Source organism: Aethalodelphis obliquidens, unplaced genomic scaffold, assembly GCF_003676395.1.
Source record: "Aethalodelphis obliquidens isolate GAN/ISIS:26980383/991018 unplaced genomic scaffold, ASM367639v1 scaffold2, whole genome shotgun sequence".
Taxonomy (NCBI): Eukaryota; Metazoa; Chordata; class Mammalia; order Artiodactyla; family Delphinidae; genus Aethalodelphis; species Aethalodelphis obliquidens.
In genome coordinates, this window is record NW_020837946.1 from 73460168 (window position 1) to 73486121 (window position 25954).

Genomic DNA, 25954 nt, shown 5'->3' on the forward strand with positions numbered 1-25954 from the left:
AGAAGAATGCTGAATGGTCACAGACCACGTGGCAGATATAATGTCTTTTTGATGACCATTAATGAGCTAAGATGTACTTTGGGGAAAGTACATTCCAAGGACTTCGTGAGAGGACCTTATGACTGGATCCTGTAAGTCTTGCTTATATTCACAAGAACTCAATGTCCGCACATCCTGACTTTTACATTGCACTGACCATATTAAGTAGCCTAGTGGATGGCAAACAAATGGCAGAATTTGGGGAAGTTTTTCTTTTTGCTTTGAAAAAAAAAGGCAGATGGTGTTTTGAACACAACTTGCCATAGAACATGAAAGCATAAGAGTTCTGGCTGTGTGAAGGAGAAAAAAAAATAAGTCGACTTATTTTAACGGTATAAACTAGCTTTAGGTTTTCTCAGGGGCTTAAAGAAAAGAGCACTGAGAAATGGGAGTGAACTGCAAGATAGGGTTTGTGTAACAAGTACCTCAAACCACAGAAGTCACATGGGCTCTCTCTGCTTTGCTACTTTTGATTACTTGTCAGAGGGTTACGCTCTTAGCTTCCCCCAGCCTGCAAGGCCACTCAACCATGTACTAGCTGGAGTAATCTTTATTCACAATGTCTTTAAAAAGGCTCATGCAACAGAGCAGCAATGGCAGTTTCGTGGAGTACTGCGCTGGTCCAGCGTATAGCTCTTACCCCACACTCACAGGCAGCTTTCCCATGGATGATAATAGAAGGCTTCAAATGCTGGCAGATACTGTGGCTACTTTGCCTCGGGGAAGAAAGCAGGTATGGTTGCTATTTTGTACCTTTTAGAGTGTTCATGTTCTCTTGAGAGCAGAGTGATATTTTTGTCTTACTGCATATTAAAAATGTTATTTTAGCTGCTTTGGAATTAGTGGCTCAGAGTATGGGTGAGGAAGGAGGTGAGGAACCCAGAGAGCTCCTGCACTAATCCTTAAATCTTGAAGATTTAAGACTATAAGACAACATTTTTAAGGCAAAAGTTAAAAGAAGATTGTTTTTCTCACTGGAAGAGGTGTTCAGGTAAAATAAAAATCATTGAGCGCATCAACTTGAAGAAGGTGTATGTAGACACAACCAGCTTGAGAGTTACTGTTCCTTTTTCCTTTTTCCAGTGTCTCCCATTGATTCCTTCCCTCCCAGCCTCTCTCCCAGTCGTTGATAGTCATTTCAGTTCATAATCCAATGAGAATACTTTTTTTAGGGCAAATTTTATTGACTAAATTATCTTCAGTTCTGGGGCACTGGCACATACCTCACACTATTGGGAATTAAGACTCTTAATGGGATAAATGAATGCAAGGTCCACCACTTACTAGCTGTAGAATCTTGAGTAGAGTCACCTTCTTCTCTAAGATTCAGTTTTGTTTTTTCTAAAATGAAGATAATAATAGAACCATCCAGTGAGGCTCTTCTGCGGCTTAAGTGAGGAAACGTACAGTGCTTAACAGAGTGACTGACACGTAGTATGTGCTCAATAATTATGCTATTATTTTAATTTTTATTGAAAAGTATTTCCCTAGAGAGGAAAACTCATTTGGAAAAAATCCAAGTACAACTGGATTTATTGTGCAGTTTTTTTTCATTTTTCAATTTCCAGCTAGTAAAAAAAACTTAAACCAAAACACCTCTTCAGATTTTGGTTAAATAACTTGCTGTAATGCCCCACGTACATATCTGAATACAGAAAATATTAAGAATTGCTTTAAAGCAGGAATTTTTGCCCTTAAATCTTGTATGCACATCATATGTTCCTCTTAAGCCTTCTAATTTCAGGATTAGAGAGTTACAGCATAGTGGGAGAGTCGTGATCTTTTTTCAGTGATGTACATAGCTGATTCCTTGGTATTTTTCACAATGAAGATAAGGGAATAATTTGTCATGGTTTGGATGATTGATCCTTTTCAATCCAAAAGTGCCTTTATGACATTGTTTAACATAATAATGAATATTCTTATCAATTTACTGTCTGAAACTAAAGCAACTGTGGGAAGTACCAAAATCTCTATTCACTTTTCATGTGTACAGCAGTGTAGGGCGTACAAAGATGAGAAGGACACTTTTTCCTGGTCTTACAGGGTTTACAATTGAGTAGGCAGAACCAATAGGCATTATACAACATAAAATAATATACCTGCTCCAATCCAAGTACATGTCTTTGAATACAACCTTGAAGGATAGATATTCCAGATATTGAAGGGTATTCCAGAGCAAAGGAATAATTTAAATGCCGCAGCACAGATCTTGGGGCTCTTAGGGCAGTTTAAGTAACAACACATTATTGTGTTAGGTGGACCTGATGAGAGTCTGTGTGGGAGGGGAGGGGAGACCTCAGAGCTGGGCTGCTTTACACAACACTTGGACACTTTCCCTGAGGAAGTAGTAATTTGACCAGCACAGGGAAACAACTGAGCATGATTGAGTAGAAGGTTTTAGGAACCTTAGTCGGACAACATGCTTGTCGGTAAGTGGGTAGAGAGAGACTAGCAGTGAGGGAGCAACTTTTGTAGTTGGAGAAAGAAGATTCGAAGGAATGGAGAAGAGGCTCAGAGGCTTGGCTGTGAAGGCAGTGAAGAAGGAGGAGACACATCTGGTTTTAAGCCTGAGTGAAGGTAGCATGAACTAAAAAGAGGAATCAGTAGAAGGCTATAGGCAGAAGATAATGAGAGGGATGTAGGCATATGAGATGTACCTGAGTGTGTGTGTGTGTGTGTGTATAATCTGTATAATATCTACACATACACACACATTTCCACACCAGTTATTTTATTCATACGTTCTCATCTTTTTTAGTTCTTCTCTTTTCCCTTTTCTCATATTCTTTCCCATGGTAAGACTTTTCCTATTCAAACAGCTTTTTCATACTGTTGTGAGATTTACTTAAGAAAACAAAAAGGCAAAACAAAACATCTTGTATACGATACTTCTGATTCTATACAATTATCATCAGTGAGGCTTGATGCAAGTTTATCCCAACAGTTCAGAATTTTCCGAATGGATGTTCATTTCCCTTAACTGGTTTTTTAGAGAATAATCACCTATTTGGCACTGACCGAACTGCAGGCGACAAGATCCCTTTGAGGCAATCCCACAAGCAGGTGTTTCTCTGCCCACTGTTATTTTCAGCCCTTTCAGGGCTGATGTCAGCCATTCATACTTCTTGTTATCATTGGCTTTGCTTTCTGCAAAGCTCTATCTGGTTAGCCAGGGTGTTTATACTCAACGTTATTTAAAAACAGATTTCTATGTGTTTATATGATCTCAATACCTTTATTTGTAGGAGGTGACATACTCCCAGTGTGGCTTCTACTTCTGAACATGGTTTTAGGAAAAAAAACAATCTCTGCAATAGAAAACGCTGTAGGAGGGAGACAGGATGAAGTAACGTCATCTTGATGAATGTGGCAATGCTAAAGGAGTACCACTGGACCTTACACCCACTCTCCCAAGGGCAGTAGGCTGTCGTTGGAAAGTAGTTTTCACTGAATGCTACAGTGAAAACCTGACAAACAGAGGAGAAGCCTGAATGTGCATTAGTGGGACCACAGACAGACTCTCTTTGCCTGGTTTTCTTTTGGTGATTGAATTATTACTAAATAGACAACTTCTGGAAGGGTTATTTCACTTATAAGTTCAGGTACAGAATATTGTGCTAAACCCGGTAATGCATGTATTTCTGGGATGGGTTCTGCCCTTCACGAGCTTTTACATTATTTCTGGCTACACACCCATCCATTACCAAAACTCCCAAGTGTTCCTGACTGCAGGATATTTTGGTCATTTCATGTATATGTTTAGTAGAAAACTGTTAATTTCACTACAAAAGAATTTGAAAAGTATTCTCTAATCCATACTGTGGTATGCTTAGAGACAATATCCAAAAATTTTTTCTTGAAAAAGAGGTTCATGGGCCCACAATGGGACTTTCCTGAGAAGCCGCAACCTTCTATTTGGGTTCCTAAAGGGCCCTTAAATTTAAAAACTTGAGTTCAGCTCTATTATTTTGCTAATCTTAGAATATTTCTGTGGAGCCCTGCTATCCTAAAGCTCCTGACTTAAAAAGGAAAAAAAAAAAAAAAAACAACCTGTGTTCATGGAAGAATTGGGAAGAGGCAGGGGACTGGAAAGGGAGCAGAGCACATAATTTTGGGACTTTTGAAACAAACAACAAAACCAAAAATACCTCATCTGTGAACAGGTATCCTCCCCTCCCCGACCCACAACAGTTTCAGGAAATGAGTACACAGAGGGGCCAGGAAGTAACAGGCTGTTACTTAGCCGCAGAAGTGGCTACAGTATGGAACTACAAGCTCCTTCTGCAGGGCTGTCTGGCTGGCTCTGGGGCAGATTATTCCTAGTTTTTGCAAACTGACAGCTGAAGTATTTGGTCTTGGTTTCGCACTAAAGAGGGGCATTGTGAATCATTGCATAGCAGCAAAAATTACATTTTTAACATTGATGTCTAATCTTTTAAGTCCTCTGACTAAAAACAAAAGAGACGGATCCTCAGCCCTACCCCCCAGGCATCTTTATTTTAGAAGCTAGCAAGGGGTTAAAGAGCTGTCTACTCAGCAGATGTAATTGAATGTGTAGTTTGCAGCCCTGCCAAACTGCTAAACCTAGATTTCTCATATTAGATAATGTGTAATAAAAGACAGCTGTTGCCAGCATATGCTGTTCATTGCACACCAGTTCCTCATTCATGAGTTTTGCTGTCATCCCCACAGCCCTAAGAAAAAGCTCAGGCTGGGAGGGCAGTCAAGGGAGCAGAGACTCCACTGGTCAGATGCTAGAAGAGGGCTGCTCACTCCAGGGCCGCAGGGAAAACTTTTTCTAAAGTGTAAGACCTTTGCTAAGACCTCAGACGTACTTCTTGTCACTTAGGCAGATAGTTGGTTGAACCCTGAGAATGTTCCTTTCCACATCGCCTGAGTCTGACAGCCCAGATCAAAACCAAGTAAGCATTGTGGCAAGATGTGGAACGTGTCAGAGAATTTGATGGTGCTTAATTTATTTAAATTGTTTTTTTATTTAACCGTTAGGTGCCTATGACAGGCTCATTGCTGATCCAGAGTGGAAACTAATTCATAATTTGATTTAGTCTGAGTTTTTCCTTTGTGTCACTGATGACCTGGATCAGTCAGTCCACAAGAATTGAGTATCTGCTCTGCATCTCACCTTGTGCTAGGCAGATATTTCCATCTTAATCTAGTTGATTAGCTAGATAGAAAGGTTAGACCAAGAGACGTGGGGAAATTTCCTTCTCTATAGAAGTCTGGGATTTGTCATGTGGACTTAAACAATTTTATATTTGAATCTATCTAGAATAATTTTTGATTTAGAAGGCAGGTTAAATGGTGGAAGAGATGAAATCTTGAAGTTCCCATCAATGCTATGATTATTTGCTTAGCAAAAGGGTATTTAAAATTGGTGAAGGAAGGCTCAAAATTGTAAGGACTCATTAATTTTTGCCACCATTCATTCATTCAGCAGTTGCATATTAAGGCATTACTGACTGACTTTGTTTTCTATTAGTCCTTTTTCTATGGTTCTTGCTGTTTTGCGATTCCGGTGTTTTTTTTTTATCGTTGTTTGTTTTCTTTCATTTTAAATTTTACTTTATATTTTTAAATGTCTACCCTTGAGCTTTTCCTATGGATATTTAACTTAATGAAGGACAGAGTTGAAGGCTCTCTTACTTTGGATCTCCCACCACCTCTTACCTGCTCGTCTTGTAGTCTAGTAGTTTACTTCTGTTTGTCTGTTTAGCTGTTTTTACGGTTCCACTCGACTCCAGGCCCTGTGATGGGCACTGGGGTAGAAAGTAAAACAAATACATTCCCCAAGAGGCCCAAAGGACGCGGGGAATTATGAACAGAAGTGAGGTATTTAATCCCATCTGCCCTTCACATAAATACACATCTGTGCCTCCACATGAATGAATATGTGCATTATCTGATGAATATTGACAGCAAGAGTAATGATTTTAAATATAAACCCTAGTTATGATTTACAGATAGCACGATTAGGTATGACCCACCTAAGTACTTTACAATCTGAAATAAGGATCAAAGCCAAGCAAATGGAAATAATGAAAGTAGATAAGAAAATGTGTGTACAGTATAACAGAGAGGTTGAGAATGCTTGGGCATATCGAATTTACTGCTGTCTTCCTCAAGAAGGCAGCATACTGCATAACTGAATGGTCCCCACCCTTGTTAATGGTACTTATCAGGACAAAATCAGGCTGAAACAAACCATACAAACTGTTATAGGTCTTCCACAGTTAGTCCTTATAAATTGAAAATAGATACTTTTTAGCAAATATAGAGAACTTTTTTCTTTTTTTGGTTCTGAGCCTTCCTATTGCAGTCTTCACAATGATATAAATGATTTGAAGTCCAAAACTGACAAGAGAGGAAAATATAATTAATTTACATCAAATTGTTAGGAAGAGATCTTCGTAGGTCTTCATTATGTTAACATTACTGACCAGTGGCCAAATTCTGAACACTGAGCCATTCCAGAAAATTTGTGAGAATGCTGACATTTTGTACTTGGTAATTCAAATTCCTTCTAGTGATGTAAGCTTCTCCACTAACAAATGCCTTAATGAAGATTTAATTTGTGCATTCATTTCTTCTACGTGTTTTTCTCCTGGCTTTCATCCTCTATTTTACTCTTATTTGTTTGGACTCCTGCATTGATCTCCTGATATTTTCTGTAGTCCTTGACATATGAGAAGCATAATAGGTTGCCAGTTAAATAAACACCATGGGTTAACTAGTAGAATGAGCTTATGTTTTGGAGCCCTGGACCAACACTTGAGAAAGAGCTAATTAACATTTGTTAATTCCTAAGCAAATAAACAAAACAAGAAACACAAAAACTCAGTATAATTACCTTAAAAACAAGATGCCACTTTTTGTTAATTTTTACTTTGTTTATAACGGTAGACTGTATCCTGGAAGCTTATGTTTATATGATCTTTTCCCAAAACATGCAGAGGAGTAATGGTGATGTTATTTATACCATTTACATCATTCTGAGGTTCCTTTCCTTTCTTGGCTGGAAATCTCACTGTACTCTTTTAAAACTATTGCAAAAATAAATCATGAAAAGAATTGAGGTTTTGAGTCTCTGATTTCACCCGAATTGTGCTTCTGAGTATTAGTTAGTTCTTTAGAGATGATTTTATCCTGGTAAAAACAGTAACATATTGAACTATTACAATAAACACAGTCATTTCATCAGCATCTCCCCAAACTATCAACTATTTGGGTTTTATATGCCATTCCATGGGTGTTATTTTTCTTTGGATTTCAGTGTGATTATAAATTGCTGTGGTTAACCTTTCAGAGGCTATTTTAAATACAGATTAGATATGAAGTTCTTTTTGGAAGCTTTGGAGCTTTGCCACATTACATTAACTCTTTTGCCATGGGGTATTATTATGGAAGCCTCATTTAATCTTTCAAGCGGACTGCCTGAACGGTCCCTTTCCCAGCTCTCCTTTGCTATCGCTAGAGAATGGAGATTACCGCCTTTCCTTAACAATTTCCCAGGAGCTGGGCCAAAGAAGGTGATAAAGAACAAAGTCCTTTGTGATATAGAACATTTTGCAGATGTGTCTTAAGGACCTTTCAATAACTGTGTGCTTGTGTTTTTCAGCTTGCTCTGACGAGATCAAGTTCTTTAGATCATACCGTTTTCTGGTCTCAAAGGTAAAGAAATTAATTTATTTTTTGGTTTCTCAGCAAGATATTTAGGAACACAGCTTTCCAGGCTGTTGATATCACACACACACATAGAGTCTTATATACTACAGTTTACATAAACATCAGCTATTTTTTATTGACAGTTATTTTTAATGATAGGTATGTGCCAAATGTTATACTTTGATCTTCATGCCTAATTTTTTGTTTTTTGTTTTACAGAAAGCTTGTTACTGTGGAAAAACAAAATAAAGGAAAATTTGGGTTTGAAATTCAGGTGGGCAGTTTTCAGATTTTCCAGACTTTTAGTGAAGAAAGTGGCACTGGTTATGTCATGATATTTGCAGAGAAAGAATGAAGCTGGGCTTAGGGAATGATGGAGGCTGTGACTTGTTTTCAATGTTTTTGGTAGTCTCTCAGTGTGTTGGGTACCATCAAGGAAAGAAAACATTCAGCGGATAAAAAACCCACCCTGAGACATAGTCTGCTTCTTGTTTGTAGCGCTTTAGTCTTCTGGTAGGTTTGAGACTGATCAGAAATTCTTGATATCAGCCAGCTCATAAATAAGGGAGTGATGTACTCTTTATAATGTGCATTTTATATATTTGCATTAGTGATGTGTTTTTCTAACATCTTTACTGGAGTATAATTGCTTTACAATGTTGTGTTAGTTTCTGCTGTATAACAAAGTGAATCAGCTATATGTATACATATAACCCCATATCCCCTCCCTGTTGCGTCTCCCTCCCACCCTCCCTATCCCACCCCTCTAGGTGGTCACAAAGCACCAAGCTGATCTCCCTGTGCTATGCGGCTGCTTCCCACTAGCTATCTGTTTTACATTTGGTAGTGTATATATGTCAATGTCACTCTCTCACTTCGTCCCAGCTTACCCTTCCCCCTCCCCGTGTCCTCAAGTCCATTCTCTATGTCTGCGTGTTTATTCCTGTCCTGCCCCTAGGTTCTTCAGAACCATTTTTTTTTAGATTCCATATATGTGTGTTAGCATATGGTATTTGTTTTTCTCTTTCTGACTTACTTCACTCTGTAGGACAGACTCTAGGTACATCCACCTCACTACAAATAACTCAATTTCGTTTTTTTTTATGGCTGAGTAATATTCCATTGTATATATGTGCCACATCTTCTTTATCCATTCATCTGTCGATGGACACTTAGGTTGCCTCCATGTCCTGGCTATTGTAAATAGTGCTGCAATGAACATTGTGGTACATGACTCTTTTGGAATTATGGTTTTCTCAGGGTATATGCCCAGTAGTGGGATTACTGGGTCATATGGTTGTTCTATTTTTAGTTTTCTAAGGAACCTCCATACTGTTCTCCAAAGTGGCTGTATCAATTTACATTCCCACCAACGGTGAAAGAGGGTTCCCTTTTCTCCACACCCTCTCCAGCATTTAAACAGCATTTTGCAGTGTTTTTTTTTGTTTTTTTTTCCGGTACACGGGCCTCTCACTGTTGTGGCCTCTCCCGTTGCGGAGCACAGGCTCCGGACGTGCAGGCTCAGCGGCCATGGCTCTCGGGCCCAGCCACTCCGCGGCATGTGGGATCTTCCCGGACCAGGCACGAACCCGTGTCCCCTGCATCGGCAGGCAGACTCTCAACCACTGTGCCACCAAGGAAGCCCCTCATTATAGTTTTGATTTGCATTTCTCTAATGATTAGTGATGTTGAGCATTCTTTCATGTGTTTGTTGGCAATCTGTATACCTTCTTTGGAGAAATGTCTATTTAGGGCTTCTGCCCATTTTCAGATTGGGTTGTTTGTTTTTTTGATATTGAGCTACATGAGCTGATTGTATATTTTGGAGATAAATCCTTTGTCAGTTGCTTCATTTGCAAATATTTTCTCCCATTCTGAGGGTTGTCTTTTCATCTTGTTTATGGTTTCCTTTGCTGTGTAAAAGCTAAGTTTCATTAGGTCCCATTTGTTTATTTTTGTTTTTATTTCCATTTCTCTAGGAGGTGGGTCAAAAAGGATCTTCCTGTGATTTATGTCATGGAGTGTTCTGCCTATGTTTTCCTCTAAGAGTTTTATAGTGTCTGGCCTTACATTTAGGTCTTTGATCCATTTTGAGTTTATTTTTGCTTAGGGTGTTAGGAAGTGTTCTAATTTCATACTTTGACATGTAGCTGTCCAGTTTTCCTAGCACCACTTATTGATGGGGCTGTCTTTTCTCCATTGTATATTCTTGCCTCCTTTATCAAAGATAAGGTGACCATATGTGTGTGAGTTTATCCTGTTCTGGGCTTTCTATCCTGTTCCATTGATCTATATTTCTGTTTTTGTGCCAGTACTATATTGTCTTGATTACTGTAGCTTTGTAGTATAGTCTGAAGTCAGGTAGCCTGATTCCTCCAGCTCCATTTTTCTTTCTCAAGATTGCTTTCGCTATGGCAACATTTTTAAACTATTATTTGAAACACTTAAGAACATTTGGCTCTATGTGCGTATTGTCTCATGCTTTAGGAAAATTTTGACTTCTTTATGGATTTCTATTTAATAGCCTAAGAATTTCATTTCTTATTTTCTGTCTGCTTTTCATGGCCATATTTGCTAAGGTGATGAGTTAGGTCAAATGAAGTCTAGTCTAATTAAGTGCAAGAGAAGTAGTTTAAGTATTACTGTGTTCTTTTTCCATTACACTTTTGCATTTCTTTTAGAGGCATTTTGCATAACCATATCCTTATACTGCACATCAGTTTTTATATCTTAACTTTGGTGCTGCCTTCAGAAAACTTTGGTGACTAAATATAAGCCCCACAGTTGTAAAGTCAGTGTGTTTTTAGATTAGGAACAGGAAGCTGCTATGTAAGATGTGTTTTATGAATAAAGAAACAAAATGGAACTCTAGCTGCAATGAATAGGGAGAAGGCTCTAGGAGAAAAGAAGAGACCTTCTCCTTTCTTAACTCCTCTACTTTTGAATTTGGTGAAATCTCTAATTCTTCCATCAGGTTTTAGAAGCATAGTACTGTCTCTTGTTCCTCATTCACATGAAACACTCCTTATTCTGTTGTAGAGACACTATGCTTTTTGTGACCACTTCTTTTCAAATGAGATTATCCCCAAGGATGTGCAGTGATTGCTACTGAAAACAGGAGCAAAGTCTACTCACTTACTCTTACTTAATGTAACCAGAGAGGATCTCTTCTCATTTTTCTATAGACATGTCACTGCTTCCCCCATGTTTCTCCCTTATACCATAAACACTCTACATGAAGCAAGAATCAAAACTATCATTAGTAGACAGCAGGCTATAGTGCCTTGAAACTTTGTGGATTCATGTGAGCTAATGGCTTCACCTCTGGACTGCAGCATGTCTGTGCTATCTTAGTGATGCAAGGATCCACTCCTCTGCAAATCCCTTATGGTGTATGCTTTCCATTACCAGCTCTACGCCATAACCTATTCTCTAGTACTCATAAGATTTGTAGTAGTCATCAAATAGGGGACATGCTCTGGGAACATTTTGAAGACCAGATAGAACCTCACGTACCCTTATTGTGCCCCCATCATTAACACATATTTGGGCCCTTGTCTACCAGGTGCAGGGCATGCTGGGAGAGAACAAGTCCACCTCCTCTGGTTTCCATGGGTGCTAGTTTTTTGCTGCTACAGAGAGTAATGTAGTAATTTGGCAGGAAGATAGACCTTAGATTCAGGTACACCTGAGTTCATATTCTTTCAGTGCTACCTTAGTGGGTTCTTAGGCACTTCAAATGAACTAACACATAAAGTACTTAGTAATGTGCCTGGTTCCAGTAGAAGATGAGCAAACGACAACTGTTAGAATGAAGGCTATCAGGCATGAGAAAGGCAGTGTACTTTTGTGTCTCTAGGAAATGATTGAGCTAGAAGACTGGATAAAAGAGAGAAATATCCAACTAATAATTTCTTTCCAAAACTTGGGGACCTCTGCCTTTCCTTCTCTAAGCCACAAATTTTATACCTGTTGCAAACATATACACAGGTACAGGCTACATCAATTAACATGTTTCCCCTTCACTGTACTCACCTTCCTCCCTGGACATGGAGGGTAGACTCTCACTGCTAATGAGAATCATTACAACAGTGGTTTCCCAAAGGAGGGTCTGTTATAGCTTTGGTTCATGTCCTCCATGAACCAGACCACCCTTCCATCTCTGGAAGGGCCTGGGCTGTGGCAAGAAGACTCCCTGGCAGAAAAGCTGTTAAAGGGATCTCTGGCATAGATGGAAAGTAGATTACACGATCTCTGAAAGTCCCCTCTATCTTTAAGATACGGGGATTCTAAATGCCTTGCAGAGTACATAGAAATCTCTTAGGTTAACAAAGTCAAGTTTCTAGAAGTTTGACTGACTTCTGGTTCTGCTGGTTCTGGAGCCTGGAGGTCTGTAATACCAAAAGGAATGAACATCGGACATTCATTTTTCCACAGGGAAGCAGTGCTGGAATGTGGTTTAATTTTAGGAAACAGATGTTTAGAAGACTTACTCAACTCAGAATGCTGATTTTGATTCTAAATGCAGCAAGACCTCATAACTTAAATATGTGAAAAAGAAAAATATAGGTCCTTGGGCCACTCTATTCACCAGACACTTGTGCTGTGTTCTTGGTACAAATCGAAAACAAAAACAAAAACAAAAACAAGCTGCTTTTGCCAAATTGAGGCCAGAGGCGAAGCATAACTTTTTCTAATTTAGTCGAGTGGCTAATGAATGAGTATTTAGGGCAGATGTACCACCGAGCGCTCAGGAATGAAGGTAATTGAGTCAATCATAGTGCTTTTGAATGAATGCAGGGCAGATTGTCATTATTTGCAGAACTCTGATTTAAAATAATTATTGTTGGCATATCTCCCTTGCTGGATATGTACTGTTTCATACGCTCCTGTAATAAGTACTTTAGCTCGGGAGAACCACACAGAGATTTTTCTCTCTGCTCTTGGCCATTATTGTTTTAGCCCATTGGGAAAAGAGAAACCAAATTTTTCTTGTTAAATATGCAATAATGATAGCATCAGGTGGTCTCTTAGGCTTGAAATTCTTAAAGTCTTCAGCCAGTCTTATCCTACTTTCTTTCTTAAGCCAGATGTATTTTTTATGAATGGAGTCAGCTACAGATTGTGTGGGAGAAGTGTAAGATTGGTACTTAGATTTAGTTTATATTCAGAAAAGCTTCCCAGATTGTTCTTTGCACTTATCTATTATACTGCTTAAGGTAACTGATACCACTTAATATTTTTTTAACAAATAGATTTTGAGTTTTTTGGTAATGATAATCTATTTTATGTTTGGTAATGGTAATTATGTATCCCTTTAATTTTACAGACTTACAGGCTCCAAAACCAGAACACCTGCTCCTCAGAGATGTGCACCCTGATCTGCAAAATCCAGGAGGATAGCCCAGCACACTGTGCTGGCCTGCAAGCTGGTAAGTTAGAACTATGCTCATGTTAGGAATTATTCAAATAGCAAGAAAAATAACTTTTTTGATAGTGAAGGTCAGGACATGATTGTTGCTTTGAATTTCCTTAACTCCTTTATGTTGCCAAGATTTGGGTCTTGCTTGTTTTATTTCATTCGTGGGTCAGGAAAGATTATTTAACCAACCGTTTTAACACTCATTTTTCTTGGCATCTCCCAGGTGATGTCCTTGCAAATATCAATGGTGTGAGCACAGAAGGTTTCACCCACAAACAAGTTGTTGACCTGATCAGATCATCAGGAAACCTGCTAATGTAACTATCTGGCTGCTTCCCGTGGGGCTTCAAAAATGTTACGGTCTCTCATAATGCCTGTTGAGTGAATGAATAGGCTTTTTGTTCAGGATCACAAGAAGGGAGGCAGTGCACCCTAGCTTGGGGATTGGGTACAGACGTTTTTATCAGTTCCTTTTGTTTCTCAAGGTTTCCTCAAACTTGAACATGTTGTCAACATCTGAAGTCAGAGGACATCAATAGCCCAAACATCTGAGTGGGTGGGATAGCATTTTTTAAATTTTATTTTTAATTCAAATTCAATTAAACTGGCACACATTCTCTTTGGACAGAGAGGAATGGGTCCAATTTCCATGGCTGATATAATCCTGTGGTTAGAACAAATGAAAGGTCAGAAGGGCTGAGTTTTTTCCTCTTCTACCACCAGCCAATTGTTTTTCTCTCCTAGTGTTCTGTTTGAAAGAACAGTCTGCTCGGCCCTCATGCCGTGCAACACACACACTCACATCTGCTACTATTCCCAACTTACTAATGGGACATTTGTTTCCCCAGTTAGAGATTCAACTGACATTTCCACCCTTAGTAACTAATAAGACCTTAGTAATTAGTTAAAAGATGGAATTCACCCATTCACTAAAACGATATTTATTGAGCAAATACTATGTTTCCAGCTCTGTGATAGGCTCAGGAGAGATAAAGACTCTTCTGTTGCTTTATTGTGGAAGGAGATAGGTAAGAAGAGCCTGCAACAATAAGTAATTTTGATATTTCAATTATTGATAACTGCTATAAAGAAAGTAAAACAAGAAATGGGATAGAACATTGAGTGAGAGGGCTGCTATTTTAGCTTAAGTGTTTAAAGTGGTCCTTTCTGAGAAGGTGAGCTTTGAGCTGAGAGCAAAATGAAGAGAAGGGATGGTTAGATGAACTCCTGGTGAGAACATTTCAGATAAAGGGAGAGGTCTCTGAGTTCTCAAAGTGGGCTTGGCATATTCAAGGGATAGAGAGGAAGCCAGTGGAATTGGTGGTTGGTGAATTAGGAAGACTATAGTAAGAAATGAAGACAGAGAGTTCTCCAGGGAGCAGAGTATGGGCCTCACCAGCCAGGCTTAATCGTTTTAGAATTTATTCTGATCATCTCATTTATTCTTCACAGAAGTTAGTTATATTCCTATTTATAAACGAAGTGACTCAGGCTGAAATGAGGTTTAGTTAAGACCAGCCATCTAGTAAATGCCAGGGCTGGGATTTGACCATCTGCTCTGGAGGCCAGGCCCTATTCTCCAGCTACACCACAGCTGCTCCTTGTAAGCTGCCAATAAAAAATCTGCTGGACACTCTTTAGTGATTCTAGTCTAAAACTTCAAAGGCTATTTCTTTGGGGTTTGTGTGAGAGTAGTTTTGAAAGATGACTGGTGGTGGTAGAGGACTGAGTCCAACTCTGTGAATCCTATGAGTTCAGGGTAAAGGTTGGGGCCACTTGAGCTCCAGAGAAACTTGAGTCTATAAGGTAGGAGTCATATAGAGTCCAGGGGAACATGCTGGTGATTAGAAACAGAAACCTATATTCCAGATGGGTAAAGTGGGCAGACCTCAGGTGGATAATTAAAGAGTATTGGGTGGAGACAATTGGAAATCCAGAGATAAGGAAGATGAGAGACCGTTTGTAAAAATACTGAAGAGAGCGGCCAATCTATGGCTGCAGTTCTGCCCACAGACATCTATTGCTTGGGCAGGTCAGGTCAACATTAAAGTGCCAAATAGATTCATAGGGATTGTCACTGTCGCCCAGAGTCAAGACCCGCTAATGAGAAAGCAGACAACGTGTTCTCTTGCTGTCATCTCATTATCTTGGGCATAATGCTGTTGGAAATAGAGGGAAACTGGTCTCTGCATTTAATACTATTATTTTACCATGTCTTGAAAATTTTCTTGCGTCTTTATAGAGTTACAGCTTATTTATCAAAATGAATTTGAACCAATATTTTAAAAATGCTTAGTTGTATAACTCACATATCATATTTATCTTATGCAGATTGATGGCCTCTAACTTGAGCCCACAAAACAAATCAAATCACTCAGGATAGAGCAAGTCTTTTTATTTTTAGAAGGGCATTTGGTATAGGGAGAAAGAACACCATTAGATGGATAATTCTAAGATTGAAGTTTGTACGCTTAAAAGGTTTTGAGATGAGAGTCATATGAAAGTTATTATCTCATAGTAGTTCTGGTTCTATTTGTTCTAGTTCCAAAATTAAGGCAATTTACAGAGGTAAAATTTCCTAGAATCTTAGGGAAGAAAGGATTTTCCCTTGTTTCAAGAAATAGCTTCTTGACTCCATTGTTTGAAAGTCCCTAGTGCCTGTTTTCATTGCTGTATCCCTCACTTCTGGCACGATGTCTAGAGTCTGGCACATAGTAGATGCCCAATAAATATTCACCAAATGAAGGAGGTGACTCACCCAGACCACACAAGAATAGGTTCTAGCAGAGAACAACCGTCATTGCCATATAGGGGCTTCTATAAAATGAGCTACAGTTTACAAATAAACCAGTCTTTTCTTTCAGTCACCCTCTCAAAGAGAGTATTTATTTTCCATATTCTTTCTTAGAATGTTGTCAGAAGGTTTGGCTTACATCCAGATACTTGAAGTGCCGTGAGAATGGTAACATTTACGTTACTTTTTAAGGATAGCCTGTGCTCCAAGTGTAGTACTCCATAAGGATGGTACTTGTTTGAAAGAATCACTCATGCTATTCCCCTCCCCCTCCTTTTTTTCTTCAAACAGGATAGAGACTCTTAATGGAACAATGATTCTCAAAAGAACAGAGCTTGAGGCAAAGCTGCAAGTTTTAAAGGTAATTTAATTTAATACAGTGAGACACATTTTTCATCCTTGAATGTGAGTGGTAGAATAAAGATCTATTTGAAGAATTGAGATAGCCCTTGAAGATGAAATGTCGTGATGAGACTAAACTGCTGAATTATCAAGAGCCATACAATTACCTTTGCAGGAATATTAAATTCCACAAACCAGGGCAAATCACTTTCTTCCTTCCTTCTTCTGCATGTCTATGAGGCTCAGAAAGGCAACAGGAAGGCACATCACCTGAAGAACTTTTCATTAATGCACCTGTGATCTCTTTCAATTTACATTTTGTTTGGAAAAAACCAAAGAAGTAGAAGCTGTCTTTTTGTCATTTTCCCAAGTGCTATATATGTGTGCAGGAGGGCCTGGGATTTTTGTTTTTCTGTTGTCCTCCTCTGCGTCCTTTCGTTTTGCCTCATTCTTACTACAAAAATCATCTCCCTCTACTCCTGTGGCTGTCCTTGTATCTACTTTCACTGGCAAATACAGTGTCAACTTTGAAGAGGAAATTAAAGTTTACAGGAGATAGTGTACAATGCAGGATGTTCAGTGAAAATTCTCTAGGCTATTTGAGGGTCTTAAAAATCTCAGTTTCCTAGACTGGTGAGGTTCTGGCAGACCATGAAGTCTCGGCCCTCGCTCATGTGCATCTCAGGATGCGCTCAGTTATTGAGCTCAGGAGGGTAGAGTTAGTATATTCCTACTTTATCTTTTATTCCTCCCTTCTACCACATTTAATTCATCAACAAGACCTGTTTTATTCTTTGTCAACATTGGTTTTATATTCTTGTCATTTTGCTTACCCCTGTGATCTTTTGAATCAATTTATAAAATTCATCAGAAAAAAGTCCTCTTCAGACTGTGATAGTAATTGAATCGTATTTATAGAATAAATGATATCAATCGACGTTATTATGGTTTTTGCTTTCCTTACTTCAAACACAGGATCTCTCTTTCCATTCAGGTCTTTTATGTACTTCAAAAACATTTTGTAATTTCTTCATACATTTTTATATATCTTTGATTATATTTATTCCTATCTACCTTCTAATTTTTTTGCTATAATTAATGTGGTCTTTTACATTTTCAACTGCTTATTGCTATTGATTTTTGTGTAAAGTTTTAAATCCAGGAGTCTTGCTGAACTCCCTTTATTCTAGTAATATGTTTGTAGATTCCCTTGGATTTTTTTATATAAACATAGTATCATCTGCAAATAATGAAAGTTTTGCCCCTTTACTCCCAATTATTCAACTAGTTTATTTTTTCTTCTCTTACAATATTGGCTAGGACCCTCAGGATGTTATAAATAGTGAGTCATCTTCTTCATGTTAAAAGGGGTGCCTCTAACATTTTATCATTAAATTTTTTAAGGAGTAAATAGTTCTTCATATTATATTTAGGTTTTTTAAACTGTCGAAAGTTAATTTGTTTCTGCAAAAGAGAGAGAGTCTTAGTGAACATCATTTTCAAAAAAGTAAAACTGGCTTTTTCAGGCTTTTGTAAAAAAAAAAAAGGAAAGAAATGTAGAATGTAAACTAGTGATGTTATTTAAAACATAAGTGAAAAATAGGTTTATGTTTCATGGAATAAAGAACTCTATTGCACAACACATATTTGCATGCTTCTAAGCATTTTCTGTTCTTTGAACATTTTCTCTTGAACTTTTAATATACATACTTTATTATTTTTTTTAACCTAGAAAATTTTCAACATCTCCATCCTCTCCCAGAACATCATGAGGACCTTAACATGTTTAAATGTCCATTTAAGGCTCCATCTTCCTTATTATTGCTTACTTGAGAAAATTCTATCCATTTTTAAAATGAAAAAGACAGGCTTTTTTTCTTAACAGCTGGTAAACAAGTATACCAACCTGTGAACTGTCAGCCTTGCCCTTGTTTCTTGTATTCTGTTCTTTACCTCCGGGTTTACTTTCCTTCTTGCTGTAGTATTATACTCCTTTAGTGAGGGTAGGTGGGTCTTTATTGAAAAATATCTATTTCACTGCTACTATAGAGAGTTTTATAGGTAATTGAATTATTCTAAGTTGGTGTTTTGTCTCCTTAGCACTTTGAACGCTTTGTTCCTTTGATATTTTGTTTATGAGGGAGCTCCTAATTGTTTATCCTTTGTAAGGTACTCTGCATTTTCTATATTTTCTTCTAAAAGTTTTAAAGCTTTTTAATATCCAAGTCTTTAATTCATTCAGAATTAATTTTTGTATGTAGTATGAGATAGGATTCCAATTTTGTTTTATTTTTTTCTATTTGAGTACTCAGTTCTCCCAGTACCATTTATTTTATACAGTCCTTCTTTTTCCCCAACGGACCTGCAGTAAAACCTCTATTTTTAAGCTAGTTCCAGATATGAATGGATCTTACAGGCTTCCAATTCTGATCCATTGATCAATTTGTTTATTTCAAACTCAGCTATTGTACCTTTGTAATAAATATTGATGTCTGATTGGGCAAGCTTTCCAGGTGATTCTTGGCCCTTAGATTGTCTGTATACATTTTAGAATCAGATTGTTAAGTTCTATGAATGTATGTTGGAGCTTTGATAGATAATACGGCTTTATATAGATAGATCAATTGGAGGAGACTTGACATCCATATGGTATTGAGTTATCTTACAGACTATCTCAGTAAATAATTTTTAATTATTTTCTTTCCATAAATTCCTATAATTTTATGCAGATAGATCCTATGCAGCTTTTATTAGATTTATTCCTTTGTAAAATGATTTTTGTTCTTATTATAGTTTCTTTATTAAAAATAATGTTTTGATTGAGATTAATGTGTAGATGTGTGAAATCAATTTTTCTGTGCTGTATAGTCAAACACCCTGCTAAACTATATAATTTCTAATAAACTACAGATTATTTTGAGTTTCTCATGAAGATAATAACTATCTGCTGAGAATGATATTTAGCTCCTTTTCTTATTTTGCTACACTGGTTAAGGCCTATAGTACAGTGATGGATAGAAGCTAAAATAGTAGGCATCCTTGCTTTGCTTTTGACCTTAAAGGGAATTCTTTTGATTCTTTCCTGTCTCTAGGGTTATACTTTTCAGGTTAAGGAGGTTCCCTTCTACACCAAGTTTTCTGATAGTTTTTACAGTGCTCGTGTATTAAATCGTATCAAATACTATTTTTCTATAAGTGTTGAGGAGGTCTCATTTATTTATTTTTAAAAATCTGTCAATTTGGTGAATAACATTTAAAAATTTTCTAATGTAAAACCACCCTTGCATTTCTATAATAAATCCAACCTGGTCATAACTTATCATCTTTTTAATATACTTGTAGATTTGATTTGATAACATTTTCTTTAGCATTGTTGAGGGTAACTTCATCTTACAGGTAGAATTGCTTGTAATTTTCTTTTCTCAGACTATCTTTTTTAGTTTTGGTATCAAATTTACTGGACTCTTAGCATGAGGTGAGGAGTCTCTTCCCCTTTTTGTCGTCTGGTAGAATTCTTGTAACGCTACCTGAATCATCTGGGCTTGTGTTTCTTTTTGATGTGAATACTTCTAAACTCTGTTTCAGTTTCTTTATTAGCCATAAGACTGCTCAGGCTTTCTATTTTTGTTTGTTTGTTTGAGCCAGGTTTATTGAATGATGTTTTTGTTAATAAAATTTTCAAATTTATTGCCTGAAGTTGATAATAAACATTCTGTTCTCATCTTTTTCTTTTCTATCGCAGCTGTGCTTGTGTCCCCATTTTCATTTGTACTACTTTTTATGCCTTCTTTCTATTTTTTTTTTTCTTGGTAATTCTCTCTAGAGGATTTCCCATTTTTAAGCTCTTTTCAAAACCCAGTATTTCAATTTTGGGCAATTTTTCATCTTTTGCTGGTTGCTTTTAAGGTGTTCTTTTGTCTTTCCTGATTTACAGTTTCACCACAATGTGATTAGGTCTGGATTCATTTCTAAATTTATACTGCTTGGAACTTGCAGTGTCCTTCCAGTCTAAAGGCTTCTGACTTTCTTCAGTTTGGGATAATTATCAGCTTGGCCTTTTTGAATACACCTTCCTCATCATTCCCTGGATTATCTTCTGAAATTTCTGTTAGACATACTTCAGAGTCTTTTGATTTACTTTCCATGCTTCCTAACCACTTCAGATTTTGTATCACTTTATCTTTTTTGTTATGTTATTTTTTATTGAAGTATAGTCAATTTACAATATTGTGTTCATTTCAGGTATACAGCGAAGTGACTGAGTTATACATATATGTGTGCATACATCTATATCTATATTCTTTTTTTCAGTTCTTTTCACTGTTATGTTATTTTTGAATTCTTTAGTAATATCTTCAGTAATGTTGTCTGTGTCCTGTATAGAATGTGTTTTTTCTCTTGAGTTTTAAAAGTTAATTTTTTATTTTCAAATAGTTCTTTTTCGTGTCTATCTGTTCTTCCTTTGTTTCAAATTTCTTATTCTTAGGAACATCACATTTCTCTCTCAGAGGATTGTAAATATTCTTATTTTAAAGTCTTTGAACAGTTTTCTATTTTTATTTTGTTGTCGAGAGTCCATGTACTGATTAAAAGTTTTGTTGTCTTTCTTTTCATTAAACTTCTGTGGAGCTCCGGAGTCTGGACTGCCCATTTCCCTGGGCCTCTCCCTTCCACTCAGTGTGAGAGTTGGGCAGTGGCCTCTGCTCTGCACTTCAAGGCTTCCGGTCTAAAGCCAGGTCTGGCAGCTTGGATGCCTTCCCTGGAGGGCCGGTGTGCTGCTCAGTTCAGGTCATGAGGCCACGTTTATGTGCTCCTGCTTCTCTGGGTACATGCTCTCCATGAGCTTTAGTCGCCCTCAACAGCTTTGCTCAGCTCCTTTTCACAATGGTGGAGCTTCAGCCAAGGTTCTTCTCTCAAGCAGGAAACTTGTCTTTGTCTCTGCCTCACATAATTGCATTTAAACTATCGCCATAGGGTCCAATTTCCTTGTGACCTCTTTCTTTTTCTCCAGATCCAGAAGACTTTTGGGTTCATTTCTGCTCACTTTCTTTCATTTCTGTTCCTTTTCTAATCTTGAAATTATGAGATTTCCAGCTCATCTCTTGAGCCAGAAATGTCTGGGTCTGACCTATTAACCAGAGTCAGGTTGGCTTCCCCTTCACACAATGACATTTAGTTTGTACATCCTACGTGTGCATTGTGTCCCTCAAAGACTCTTTGTGGGGCCATAACCTCTTCTTTAGAAACAATGGTGCCTTCTGAGCTGTGTTTTCAGGGATTCCCTTTCTCATGGCCTGTGATTCAAATGTTTAACATGAAAACAGTACATCTAGTGGGCTGAGGGACCTACTTTTTAATCCAGCTCTGATATTTACTGCGTTTGTAGCCCTTGGGAAATATCTTGCTACATTAAACCTTTATTTTCTAATCTGGAACTTTTTAGGACAGTTAGAAAAATTAAACAGCATATTATCCATGAAAGCACTATAAAAGTAGTAAAGTGCCGTGAAAATGTTTAGCTATATGTCTCATGTAGAATGAAAACGTTGGAGATATGTTCAACCAAAATATCCAGTCTGTGATAGCTGAGTGTTATTCCAGGAAGCCATCCTTTCATTTATTCATTTAGCCAATATTTACTGAGCATCTGCTATGTACCAGGCGTACTGAGCTAGGCACAGCGAGGTGACGTGATCCAGTAGGGTTAAATCTCACATGTACTTTAATTTTCTTCTAACAGTGAGAGGTTAGATTTGTCCAAATACACTACTGTGATATTAATAATAGGCTGACTCTGAGGAAAATAAGGAAGCTTCAATATAGACTAAAAACTCTTAGTCACTTTGACACATCTGCTCTTTGCATTGGTATTTTCTTGGTTTAAGTGACGACATACTTAGATGACTGGGACAAATCAACAGATTTGACATTTAAAAACCTTGACTTTCACAGAAACTGTTTGGCAAGCTCTAACTTTGTATTTCTGCATAGTAAGTGCAGAAATACAACTTCCTCTTCTCCCTATAATTAGTTTTGAGCATCAGTCTATCCTTATGCTCCCCAACTAGACTCTATTCTCTTGCAAGAGATAAACCTCTTTAAGAAAGAAAAAAGGGCTTGGTATATATGCCAGATCCCTGCTAGTTCTGTACTTCCTGGTTTCCTAACTCTGACCTTCACATGACCACAGGTTTACAAGAGCTGTAATTCAGGTAGCCCAGCAGTCTCATAGCCAGGTAGACTATATTATAGTACAGAAAGAACAAGAAATTAACTGAGCCAGGTATTTTATGGCTTTGACTCATTGATTGCATATTATATTGACAATCATAATGATTGCTGCTAAATGTTACTCTTATCAAGGCTTGGAAAATCCTGCCCAGTGATTGTTCAATTCCTGAACTGAGGAACCAGCCACTTTCCCCCTTAAACACTTAATGACATTCTTGTAATATTTTCTTTTCCTTCAGTCTTCCCCTTCCAAATGTGCTTTTATCCCCCTCTTCCTTTTTAGCCTTCACCTGCCCCTTCCAGATTGATTTGTACAAAGGACCACTTGTTTCCAACTAGGCTGGCTGTCCTTCAGGATAAGTGTCCCCAGGCAAATCTGAGCTGTTCTTACCTGCTGGACTTGCTGTGGGGACCTGAAATGGCAAAGGAAGGGGTGGAGTAAAGAGAAAAGACGGGGAGGGAGAAGGAGCCTTTTTGCCTTGTCAGATGCCTTCTGCTTGGTTGACTTTTGATTCCAGCCTGTGGGCTAGGCCAGGCCTCACGTGCAGTCGTGACCATTACAGCAGCCATTCGTCTTTCCCTGGGCCACTGCTCTCATGTGCGGGGTAGCCAAGGAAGGAAGCAGTTAAGAAGTCAGGGTGCTTACAGTGTTCTAAGTTTAGCCCTCCAAGAAAGCCTTTTAGAACTGGTCAGCTTCCCCTTTTGGGTATAGAAAATAAGTAGATATCCAGCAGAAAAGACTATTTTAGTGCCCCAGGCTTATAGAATGATGGTGTTTTTTTTTTAAATTGAAGTATAGTTGATTTATAATATTGTATTAGTTTCAGGTGTACAGCAAAGTGATTCAGTTATACATCTATTTTTTTTCAGATTTTTTTCCGTTACTTGTTATTACAAGACACTGAATGTAGTTCCCTATGCTGTACAATAAACCCTTGTTATTTACTATCTTATGTATAGTGTGTGTATCTCTTAATCCCATACTCATAATTTATCCGTCCTCCCGTTCCCACTTTGATAACCATAAGTTTGTTTTCTATGTCTGTGAGTCTGTTTCTGTTTTGTAAATAAGTTTATTTGTATCATATTTCAGATTCCACATATAAGTGACATCATATGGTATTTATCTTTCCTGTCTGACGTACTTCACTTAGTATGATAATCTCTAGGTCCATCCATGTTGCCGCAAATGACATTATTTCGTTGTTTTTTTATGGCTGAGTAATATTTCGTTGTATACGTATACCACGTCTTACGTATGCATTCAAAATGATCATGGTATTTTTTGAACACTTACTAAGCTGTACCCACTGTTCCAATCATTTTACATTTACTAATGCATTTAATCCTCATGACAATTCCCAGGTTTAGGTTCTGTTCTTGTTCTCATATTGCTGATGGAAGAAACCTAGAGTGTAAAAGCCTTGCCGAAACAGCTAGTAAATGGACACAAACCTAAGCAATCTGTTTCTCTAATATTTTTAAATTAAAAAAATATAAATATCATTGTTTCTATTATCTGTTGTTTCTATTGAAATGACATCATTGTTTCAACTTGTTGGTGATACTAGATTATTTCTTGAGAAATTAGTGTTCCCAATATTCTGCTTTTATACAGAAAAAGAATCTTTCAAATGAATGGGAGGGATTGTTAGTGATAGAAAGAAATGAAAAAAAAATAATGACAAATCTCAACACCTGGAAGTAAATTGCTATCTTCACTGGGGTTTCCAAATAATTAGCACTTTTCTTCTTTCTCAGCAAACCTTGAAGAGAAAATGGGTGGAGTTCAGATCTCTGCAGTTACAGGAACAGCGCCTGCTTCATGGTAAATGTGATTTCCTGTTCAGAAACCACACTTACATTTCATTCTTTCAGTATTTCTGCCTCTAAATTGTTTTAAGATTATCATCATTACAAGAAAAAAAATTGCCTAGCATGAATTGGGAATAGTAGCCTGTGTTTCTTTGGCATGGCTTTTGGAGTGACCACTGTATTTGGAGGAGGGGTAAGTCATCATCACACCCCCTCCTCCATACACAGAACACATGCACATGAAAACATGGACATGTGTGCACTCGCTCTCAAGAGGCACCTGGGGATTTTAGAAGAATAATATGAATGATTGCCTGATTTTCCTACTACTTCAGCAGATGAATTAAATTCCTGAGAACATCTGTGGTTCAGGGCTGGGTAGTTCTCAGAAACTCTTGAAGCTGGGAATGGTAACATGCTTCTTGGGTGGAGCTCCTATTATTTGCTCAAATTGTGTAAGTTACAGTAATGCAGAGAAATCCTTCCTCATGGCCCTCAAATCCAAAACAGAAATATGAAGGATCGTTATAACAGTAAATGCATGGCTCTTGCTGTTGTGTACATTCTGAAAAGAAGGGTTGAGTTTAAAATTTGTTGACATGGCATTTGCCATGTGACTGGTATAACCTGAGGAATGAACTTGTAGATACAAATAATTCGCTGAAACCACTAACTGTGTGGGTGGGAAATATAGGTTGTATCTTCTTCAGATAACACAGAGCTAACGTCTCTATAACCTTAGAATATCTGTTTGTTAAAAGTGATAATCTGTTTACAGAAGAAGGATACATTTAATTCTTAATTAGGCACTAATTTATGGCTTAGGGGCTTGTGTCAAAGTTCTGTTTTTTTCAAAAACAAACGTGTATGAGTTACTTCTCTTTTCTGTGTTTCTAAATTAATATTCTTAAAAACCTATAGCAGGCTTTGTTGGGGGGGATCTGAAGTTTGCTAACCAGACAGAGGCACACATTTCTGGCCACTTCCTGGATTTCTGTAGACTTGAGGGTGTTTGGGATATCTTTGCCTCTACTTCCGGAGCATCCTGGAGCGGAGATGGGGTTTGGTCTGGTAAGTGTAGGCAGTTCTATGGCTTTATGGAAGTGGCCTTGTATAGACACGATCCTTAGTTCAGAATCAAGGAGTTTGACTTTTCATAGGTCATTGTTGTACATATTTTTTGAGAGATTGAAGGAGTTCTTTAGCTTACTTTTTCTAGACCTACAGTAAATATCCAGCGCATGAGTTTCTACAAGCCAACTGCTCGCCAATCAAAAGAAATTCATCAACTTGTTGGGAGATGAAATAAAATTGGTTTTGTTAACAAAAAGGAAAGCATTATAACTAGTCACCACAGGGCTGGCCCTACTCAACCTTGCAGATCAAATGGAAAAATAAGCAGTTTCTTTTTATAGTGTCAACCAAGGACAAAGGAGAGCAGAATTAGAGATTATCAGCACAAAATAAAACAATTTCTGAGTGTGTAAGGTTCTATTACTTTTCCTGAAGCAAAGTCATCTTCTAATGATGTTTTTCTCATGCTAGTATTACAAATAATCTCCTTTCTTTTAGCAGCATACTAACCAACTCAAATAGTACAGAAACAAGTGGGATATGAACAGGCT

General features: G+C 37.7%; 1 protein-coding gene across 1 annotated transcript in view; it reads left to right on the forward strand.

Moving 5' to 3' along the window:
* Positions 1–532: 532 nt before the first annotated feature.
* Positions 533–25954, forward strand: part of CYTIP (cytohesin 1 interacting protein) — a 29655-nt gene continuing 4233 nt past the window's right edge. The window contains exons 1-7 of the mRNA XM_027130992.1: positions 533–772; positions 7679–7731; positions 7945–7999; positions 13055–13157; positions 13371–13464; positions 16233–16302; positions 24276–24342. Of these exons, the coding sequence (XP_026986793.1) occupies positions 599–772; positions 7679–7731; positions 7945–7999; positions 13055–13157; positions 13371–13464; positions 16233–16302; positions 24276–24342 (616 nt within the window). The 5' untranslated portion in view covers positions 533–598. The remainder of the gene's footprint in view (positions 773–7678; positions 7732–7944; positions 8000–13054; positions 13158–13370; positions 13465–16232; positions 16303–24275; positions 24343–25954) is intronic.